The sequence below is a fragment of the Folsomia candida genome, unplaced genomic scaffold (assembly GCF_002217175.1).
Source record: "Folsomia candida strain VU population unplaced genomic scaffold, ASM221717v1 Fcan01_Sc027, whole genome shotgun sequence".
In the NCBI taxonomy this organism is placed as follows: domain Eukaryota; kingdom Metazoa; phylum Arthropoda; class Collembola; order Entomobryomorpha; family Isotomidae; genus Folsomia; species Folsomia candida.
In genome coordinates this window covers 1,055,236-1,065,481 of record NW_019091219.1, presented here as the reverse complement: position 1 = coordinate 1,065,481, position 10,246 = coordinate 1,055,236, and the positions used below count along the sequence as shown (strand labels likewise).

The 10,246-nt window shown below is 37.0% G+C and overlaps 1 protein-coding gene across 1 annotated transcript; it reads left to right on the top strand.

The window, feature by feature from the left end:
• The first annotated feature begins 5,117 nt into the window (after positions 1-5,117).
• LOC110859603 (mitogen-activated protein kinase kinase kinase ANP1-like) lies at positions 5,118-8,354 on the top strand. The gene is made up of 7 exons (XM_022108564.2): positions 5,118-5,234; positions 5,727-6,448; positions 6,490-6,637; positions 6,730-6,760; positions 6,900-7,160; positions 7,318-7,811; positions 8,178-8,354. Exons 1-7 carry the CDS (start codon positions 5,118-5,120, stop codon positions 8,352-8,354), a joined length of 1,950 nt encoding a protein of 649 aa, XP_021964256.2.
• Positions 8,355-10,246: the final 1,892 nt, after the last annotated feature.

Sequence of the window (10,246 nt, the reverse complement as noted above, 5' to 3'; positions counted from 1 at the left end):
GAGTAATTTTGTTCGCATTGTACATATGTGCAATTTATTATTTAATCTCAACTCGAAAATCTTTGAGCAACCGCATATATTAATTATGTGAGGGTTTACTTAACTTAATAAATATTTATTACGAAATTTTGGTGGAATTGTGGGAGGTAATTTTTCTATTTGAATTCAATTAAGCACGTTCTCTTGCTCTGACATTCAATTTTGCGTTGCTAGATTGACGCAGAGTTCATTTCCATGACGTAAATACCAAGTAGGAATCGTGCATAAATACAGACCCATCCCAAGATTCGGAATTATTCGATATTCTTCAATTGATTGCTTATGTATGTATATCTTGCTTTAAACTCGCTGTAGGATGAAATTTTTCGCAATTCTAATCATCGCGGGGACTTTTGCTGAATTTGGTAACTGTATTCCGTCTGGTAAAAAAATATTTCTTAAATCATTTTTAGTTAATAAGTCATTGGTAAATAAATGAGTTTTTGTACTGGGTTCTTGGCACCTAGTTGTAAGAAAGTAAGGGTATTTTGAGTACAACGCAGACGATTGCTATGCTAATGGATATTTTGGTTTGCGATGACGTACTGGTATAAATTCTAAAAACAATTTGTAAAGAGATCGCTTGTAAAATGTACACACATGCCACGGTACTGTGCATTTTTACGCCCATCAATTCCCCGTCATCGATTCCCCCCCATCGATTCTCACCCAACAAGTTCCCCGCTTTATCAATTCCCCGTTGTCAAATTCTCACCCGTCTAATGAAATGCATCGAAGTTTTTCCCAATTTTAAATGTTATTCATGCGATCCGATAATTCTACCTTAAACCCCATTTAAGTCTAAAAGGGATTTGGATATACTTAGGATTAGCCCATGAAATTCTAGCAATAATATAATGATAAAACCTCACGCGTCAAAATGCGTCCAAATTTTTAAATAATGTGTTTATTTTGATAATTTAAGTCAGGTTTCTTAATTTTTACTTTGAGTTTTGATTATTGATTTGCACTTTTGACTTTTCGGCCTTAGCCTCTTGATTGATTGATTAATTAATAGTCATTTATTCACATGTTATTCCTTGATCAGTACAATTTAATGACTGGTTTTCATCAAGTAACACTAAAAAAATAGATTAAAGGAAAAAAGGCCTACATGACCTTAGCTTTCCTCTGAGAAAGCTTAAGGCCTCAGATCGGGAATCTTAGATCTCAGTGAGGTCGGTCTCGGTTTTTCCAATTTCAAAAACATTAGGCTCATTGTCAGCCTCACTGGCCTCGGCGGAAAATTTCAAGGCCCGACCTCGACCTCAAGTTGAGGACCTGAGGCCTCAGCCTTCCAGTTTTCAAAAAGAAGCCTCACAGCTCACAGCTCATGCCACAATCTGATAAGGGAGAGGTGTAGGGTGGTTATCACCGATTTTGACCGGGAAACTTTTAAACTGTTCACGCTCAGAAATAAAACCACCTGCCCTTTTTCGTTTTCCAGAATGCCCATGTTCCCGCAAGTGGTGAAATAAAATAAATAGAAAATTCGTCTAAAATCTGGTTTTGCAAAAGGCTGTCACTTATCGAATTTTAACTCAATTTCAAAAATTAGACACAATTTTAGATCAGATTTACTTCCCTGACCTTATTAAAATTCACTTTTATTTTCATAAAATTAACATTGCTTGCGTTTGTAATATTCAGACATAGCATTAAAATATGAAGTTTAAAAAATTCAATGGATTTTTATAACTTCAAAGAAGTTATTCTGTGGAAAATTTGTTTAATTTTTGAAATCGGACGACAATTCGAAAGATATCAGCGTTTTCAAAAATCTAGATTTTGGTTGAATTTTTCTTAATTCGACCAAAGGCGAAAAAATGTGCATTCATGAAAAAGCTCATAAAGAGATGACTGACATTGTCAGACCACGTGCATATTTTTTTGTTTTATTTATTTTTTATTTGTGTCTTTATTGTATGATAATTTTTCATTCTTTTCTATGTATTGGTCCATCAAGTCCGGATCGTTGCAGTAATAATCAATGTTGGTCATGTCAGCAATCCTTGCGGTGCAAATTCCTACAACTGCAATATAATCACCCAGCGATGCGTCTGTTCGGAGTCAGATCTTTCGAACATTCTAGATGAAGTAGTTGGCAGGCTTGAAAACATTGTGAACGATTTGGATAGGTGGTGCCGGTGAAAAAACCGATGAAGCCGAATGAGCAGAAAGGGCATGGGTTATGCAGCAAGTCTAATTGTACATAAGTTCACGAAAATAAAAAGTTCCATTGTATGTATGTAGAAGAAATTATATTTGTTAATATATTTACATATGTACCTAATTATGTACGTAATATATGTTTCTCGAATTTAGTCTGCTGGACACCTGCCAAATAAAAAAATTCTGAAATTTGCATTTACATATTTTCATTTTAGTTTTATGTGTGTACCCCCGCTTTTGACATCACCATAACCAATGTAATCTTGCGCGTGGTTGGTTAAATATATGGCTATTTTTCCGTCAAATGGATACATGCGAAAGCATACAAGAATAATTGGTCCCAATTAACCGAAAGTTGTGCATAATAACAACAAGTGTATTGGTGATTAAGATTTGTTCAATGGACTATAACGTAATTTTCGACATGAAGTTTAAGTACACTCCAAGAAATTCGGGATGATCGATGTGACACTGTTGTCGCCGTGGTGTTTGGGATTGGTGACTCAATTTGCACCGAACTGATAGCGGGTTATTTCCACGCCGTGACTACAAGGGAAACCTCCAAGGTGCCGGTCGCGCCCAGGGTACCCACCATGTTTTTAACAATCTACTAGGGCCCTAGATGAAGGATTCATTCTTATTTACGTGTAAAACTTATATTTGGCGCCGTGCCGTGGCGCCACATTCGCCAAAATTGAATGTTTTTATTTTAAAAACCGCCATATTGAAATATTGGACAGATTTTTAAAATATTTGGCAAAAATCATGACAGGAGTTCAACTTTCTTATCTCATGAATTTTTTTTTTTAATTATTAGCTCACCTGCGTAGCATGAGAGCTATTGAATTCCTCTTGTCCGTCTGTCCGTCCGTCTGTCTGTCCGACCGTCTGTCTGTCCGTCTGTTAACGAGTTTTCTGCATCAATTGATGCTATTTAAAAATCCCTTGACCATTATTGAATAAGTTAGACGCACCATTGGTATTGAACAAACCGAATCGAATTTTTTAATAAATTAATAGCACCGTTGATATCTAACAATCGGTAACACAAAATGATGCGAAATAATTGGGAGAAGGGATGTAAAACCACCAATAGTGCAAAATATCCGGGGAGAAATGGTCATACAATTTTGACAAAGTTTTCAAAATATGTCGCCGGATCGTCGCTAATGCTGCAGTAATGGTGCAACGGCTAGCCGTTTTTATTGCACGATGGGTGCAAGAATATATACGATTTATGATCTATTTTGCCGGCTTATTCCGCACCTTCGATGCAAAGTTCTGTCTAATCATCATGACAGGGTGAGCTACTTCTAACATTACTACGGCTAACAATCGTTAAAGCAAAGTGGTGCGAAATAATTGGAGGAATCGATGTACTCCGCACCAATGGTTATGATTGACTGAAAGTTCTAGTTAGCCCTGCCAGACATATCTTAACCTTGAAATCGTGTCAAAATTTAGTCACAATTTTAACCATTTTGGCTGCACCATTGGTGCAACATTATATCAAATTTCTGTTATTCCCCGTTTATTAGCTCGCCCTATTGAATTCCTCTTGTCCGTCTGTCCGTCTGTTCCGTCTGTCTGTTAACGACTTTTTGTATCAATTGATGCTAATTAAAATGTAACCAGGTCCATTTTTAATAAATTAATAGCACCGTTGGTATCTAACAATCGCTAACGCAAAATGATGCGAAATAATGGTGGACGCGAATGTATCACGCCACCAATAGTGAAGAATCTCCGGGAGAAAGAGTCATATAATTTTGACATAAAGGTTTCAATATTAAATATTTAATTGGCACCACATGCTGCGCAGGTGGTGCATACTAATTCGCCCTTTTTTTCATTTTTCCGTTCCTTTGCACCCTTGGTGCAAGAATATATAAAAATTAAGATCTCTTTTGTCGGCTTATTCCGCACCTTTGGTGCAAAGTTGTCTAAATCATATGAACCTTATTTGTCGCATTATTCTACACTATTGATGCAAAAAATCCTAAAATTCTACACCTACATATTCTGATTATAATGCACCATTGGAACCAAATTATAGAGTTATCCTTATTTTGTGCACTTATTCTGCACCATTGGTGCAAAATTATATACATCCTAATTAAATATATTGCAGGGTGAGCTACTTCTAACGTTACTACGGTTTATTGCTTTTAACTTTTCGAAAAATTTCGTAATTTCATAAAAATGGGGGTTCGTCGAAAAAATGCTGAAAATAGTTCAAAACTTAGAAATTTGTATTTTAATTTATTTCTCAAAAATTTAGACTTTTGTGATCATTCTAAGCATAAAATTTTGAAAATCTGACATAAACGGCAAAACTTATGGGGGTTTGAAATTGGTCGAAAATGCAAATTTTTAAGTTTGGCGGCACGCTACGCCGCCAAATATGAGTTTTACACGGAAATATGAATGGATCCTCTATCTGGTGTCCTAGTGTCCTACATATTCTCGTATTTTATACTTGCGGAATAATAATTGTCGAGTAGGTTAAATTGGATGAAATGTTTAACATAAATATTTACCTCTTACAACTTGTGCATTGCGAAATTCGGAGTCATGAATTGATTGACACCACTGCACTGGCGCCTGGTTATCAGCAAGTATTTATTTGCCGTTATAAATTATAACAGAACCACAAAAGTCATATACATTACGTGCGTTCAATGACACTATGTACATAGCCGCTACCCAACTACGCTGTCTCTCCTATCTGAAATTACGCAACTTATCTCTCGCTTACGTATTTCATGTCTACCTTATCTTATCACTACTTCAGCTTACCTTAACGGTTTCAATTAATTGCGCATAAAAATATTATTAATTCACTTATTTCTCTCCTTGATGTTAATTGCACGTAAAACTGTTGAAATAATATCCACAATTATAAAATGGACACCATGGAAATGGACCATGGTATAAACGTAGAATCACTTGCATCCTGGTTTGATGTTCTCAAGTTGGAATCTTTTCTTGGATCTGGGTCATTCGGTTACGTTTTTAAAGCGGTAATTTTAAGTTTATTTTGGAATTGATTACAAATTAGACGCGAAGACTGTTAATTAACTTTATTCGTATCCATGCTTTAAATCCTGTACATACTTTATGATATAAGCTGGAAATGTTTGTCTGCAACGGAAGTGAAGGTAATTTTCCGTGACGGAAGTAAAGATGGAGAAAGTTTCACTTCCCTCGCCAACAGACATTTCTAGCTACATATATTCATGTATTGTAAAAAATGATTCGCTAGAACTTTGAACAATCCGACTTAATTTTTACGAAAATCAAATAAGCTCTCGCCCAACGGGAGACGGGCTTATACACTAGTTGGTTATAAAATAATTATTTATGTCGATTTATCTTCCCTATTACTCACGAATCTTCAAGGATGATTGAATACATAATAAGTTGCAAATTCATGAATTTGCAACTATAATTAAAGAATTCTTTAATTATAGTAGTAGTAACTACATAGACAATTTCATTGTTTTTAATGTTAGGTCCGTGGACAAGCTAACGTTACCGCCGTGAAGGTCATATTCATCGAAGGCCTGGGTGACACGCCAGACGACGAAACTGAAAAATATCGACTGCTCCGAGAATACAAACTAATGAAGGGCAAGAAACACGACAATTTAGTCCAAATCTTGAAAGAAACTCACAAAGCCTTCACTGTAGAGGATATCAACGTCTTGCTGAAAATACCGTGCCTTCAAAACAATTACAAAATTTTGGACCAATTTCAAATCTTCTATCTTCGAGCTCAACGAGGAACCCACATTCCGTCCTTATGCATCCAAATGGAGCTCTGTGGTAAGACGTTGCGTCAGTGGTTGAACATAAATAATGAGACGGACAACCCAGAACTGCACCCGGTTCGAAATCGAATTGTAAAGGACATGTGTGAAGGGCTAAAATATCTCCACGGTCATAACATTATACATCGAGATTTTCGTCCTGAAAACATACTGTTTTCATTAAGTCAAGATGAAGAGTTCGTATTTCCCGTTAAAGTGGGAGATTTTGGTCTATGTCGACAGATCCATAGTGAGGAAACTGCCACTAAAACACTAACTCCCGAAATAGGAAATATCATATATCGTGCACCTGAAGCTAATTCTGCGAATTACGGTATCCCCGCAGATTTGTACTCTTTTGGTTTAGTGTCTTGGGAAGTTGTACAGCAAATCAAACGGAAAGATACAAGATCAATGTTCTACAGGCTGGTGCATGATACAGAAACTAGTATTGTTAAGCGTTCAGCTTGGTGGTTCGAGACTGGGAAAATACCATTATTTCCCTAACGAAAAGACACCCACAAGATAGAATTAAAGAAATCGACAAAATCATGTTAATTGACAGATGTGATGTGGAAGTAAGTGCTGAATCAGTGGAAAACCTTCTCACGCTCGTAAGCAAGCTATTTCTACAAATTTGTACCTTGGGTTGCAGTGAGGGTATTCGTCGTTATTTTTACTTTCCTCTTTTATGTTCCCTCTCCAGTCGCAGGCCAAGTCGGAGCGGAAATATGTCGGTAAATATAGTTTAGTGAGAGAAATTTTGCTACATAAAATTGTAACGGTGTTACAATTTTTTGACGATTCATAACAGTTTTTTGTCTGATTTGGTGTACCAATGCAGAAAATGCTGTTTAAATTTGTGTAATATTTTAGGTTCTAAAATGGGTCCTGGTGGAAAGCTGGTCTCCATCCTGAAGGTGACCAAGGACAAGATCTCCATTAACACAAACGCAACAAAATCCATCTTTGAGAAGATTGGGGAAAATTATTTCGCAGTTTACTCGATCAATGGGCCCACACGTACAGGAAAAAGTTTCATGCTTTCCAATTTTATTCGCTATCTCAACCACGACGGCAGTCAGGGGAATAACTGGATTTTGAATGCCAAAAATATGGCTAATTTTGAATGGAGGGGTGAGTGGAGATGTAGCAATTTTTACGATTAAAACTGTAGAGGTGCATGCGGTTAAATTAAATACCGTGCAATTATACCAATCATTTACTATTAATGACCAGCATATTTTAAGTAAAAGCCATGAGGTCATTAATTTGAGTCAAACTCATTTCTTAGGCGGAACTGACCGTATAACGGTTGGAATTGACCTTTGGTCGGAGCCGTTTTGGACGACGCATAACGGGCGCCGAGTCGCCATTGTCCTCATGGACACGCAAGGCTCATTCGACGACCACACCACGATGCAGGAGAACGCCATCATTTTCGCCATCGCGACCCTCCTCTCGTCCGTCCTCATCTTCAACGTCATCCGCGACGTAGGCGAAGACGTGCTAAAGTTTGTTCAATTCTTTTCGAGCTTTGCTACCTTGACGGTCCCGGAATTTGAGGGAAACGCGGCGAGTGGAGAGCTGGGAGACGGCGCCTACCAGAAACTTCTCTTCCTCGTCAGAGATTTTCAATTTCTCGAATACTACCAGTTCGGATTTTACGACGACAACCACGTACCTAACGAACAGCAGGGGAACTATAAGAAGGACAAGTTGGACTCCAACCCTGATCAGCCGACGGAAATGAGATTGACGCATGACCAACTGCTCAAAAGCTACAAGGTATGCAGGTATTTAAATATTCATGGTTAGAAAAACTCCTGGTATTATATTCTGAGGCACCACCGTGTTTTTCTTGGTTTGTGTTACTGGAATTTTATTCGGGCATTGTTTGAATTTATTGAGTTTTACTGGGAGCAAAGTATTGAATAAAATCAGTCAAACAACGTAATTAACTTAAATTACTGAATTTTAGAAGAAAAAACCCGAAAAACCTCAATCTAGTAAAACCCGAGTTCTTGTATACATACATGCAAGTCGTTATAAAACTGAGTTGCATATTTAAGTAAATGTGCAAATTATTCTGGGAAACTGAACACAAAAATTTTGAGGTATATTTAAATCTAACAAAAATTAATTTTTCCGCAGGATGTCGGCGTTTATTTGATGCCCGAACCTGACAAGGGATTCAAACAACACGACAAACTGGACAATCTCGATCCTGAATTTGCATCTCATGTCGGCGCCTTCGTCCCCTCATGCTGTCCCCAGGTCATCTCGTCACCAAAAAAATTGGTGGCGTTGAGGTCACTGGGTCCGAAATGATCAAATACGTCCACTCCTGGGCACCTTTGTTTGAAGGGAATGACCTCCCAGAAATCAAGAGAGTCTACCAGTCCGTCGCCGAGAGCCAATTCATCATCGCGAAACAGTCGGCCTCAACGTTCTATACAGATGAAATGCAAAAATTTCTCAAGGAAAATCCCGCCGGTGTGCGCCCTTCCGCACTGACCTCGCGACACTCGGACCTGATAAGAGAATCTTTCGTCATTTATCAAAGCAAATCAAAATTGGGCGGAGCGAAAATGGATCCCAAATTTAGCGAAGAATTCACTCCAGAGTCAGAACGCCTTTTGGAAACGTATCTGTCCATTAACCGCGCCAACTTGAAGGCAGCCAAGGCGAAGAGGAAGTTAGAGAAGACGCAGGAAGAGGTGAAGGAACAACAAGGTCACAGGAAGAAGCTGGAGGCTGAGGTTGAAGCTGTGACAAAGACCAATCTAGCTTTGGTGAATAATATGAAGGAACAACGGAGGGAATATGATCATAAAATTTGGAAGTTGCAAAAACAGGAGCATCTTACTTTTATGCAGATGCAACGCGATAGGAATTACAGCGATAGGTTCTAGATAGATTTACTTAAACGTATTTTGGATAAGGCCAATATCGTGTAGTGTTTATTGTGTAAACACCCTTCCACATAAACGAACTTTGTACATAATCGGTTATAGAATAATTTTAGCATTGATCATACTATTATAATAAAAAATATTAAAAAGTCAAAAAAAAATTATCCATGGACTTTTGTTTTTGGGCTCTCATTTTGTAGTGCTAAGAAAATTCTGACCTTTGACTTGTCGGCGACCTTAAAAATCGGCGACGAGCGATTATTCTCTAATTAGTTTATACAATTGCGAGCGGAGTTTCGAAGCGCTAAGTGTACGGGATCATTCCCAAATTACAAATATGTAAATAACCATTACTTTAGCATACCGGCTGCAGATATGAAGAAAAAGAAAACGAGAAGCTGTAAAAATTCATAAATAATAGTTGATAAATAATTTTCACGGATAGAATTCCGTAATATCTGCCGCTCGTTGCCTATATAATTACTGGCAACTTTAACGTTTTGTATGTACTATTTAAAAAAATTGTTAATGTATTTTATCATCACATTCTTGATAGATATGTTGGCTAGTTAATTTATTTATGAAAAATCCTGTTAGTATGAAAATAAATATGTTGTACTGAAACGAATTTATGGAATTCAGAAGCGAGAATCTGTGTTTTTCTCATTCGCGAGAAAAATGTCCTGATAAAAATGGAAATTCTCGCTCACGGATTCCGTCATAATTTTGTTTAAGTTGAACATTATGAAAGATCCTGAAACACGTGTTTAATAATTTATCTAATGCTGCGTAATTATAATGGTTTCGTCAATATAAGAGTTCCTGAACAATTTTCAAATAATTCGTTTGCAGGGTTAAAAAAATTGTCCGGTAACATTAAAAAATCACAACAAACCTCGCCACTGTGGAAAATTTCTAAACCGGAAAAATTTGTTAATTTCCATCGGCTAGCGAAGCTTGCCTCGGAATTTTATCATTTTGAAAATTTTGCTATAAGTTTTGACATCAGCAGACCTGAAGATTCAATATAATCTCGACTCCAAATCCTTTGAACTAATGGAGATTTATGGACTTTTGTAGTAGAAAAATTGTAAATCACTAGGCTGCTTATTAAGATGAGCTTGAAAAAATTGTCAGTAGCTGCTGACAAGTTTTTTGCGATAATTGTTAGCAATTATCGCAGTCAAATTGTACATATTTCCATATGTATAATTAAATATGACACACGCTAATCAAGTAATTAGAAATTAGTAATTATGTACACTCTAAATAAAAATGAGTAAAATTTACCCAAGGTTGGGTAAAAAA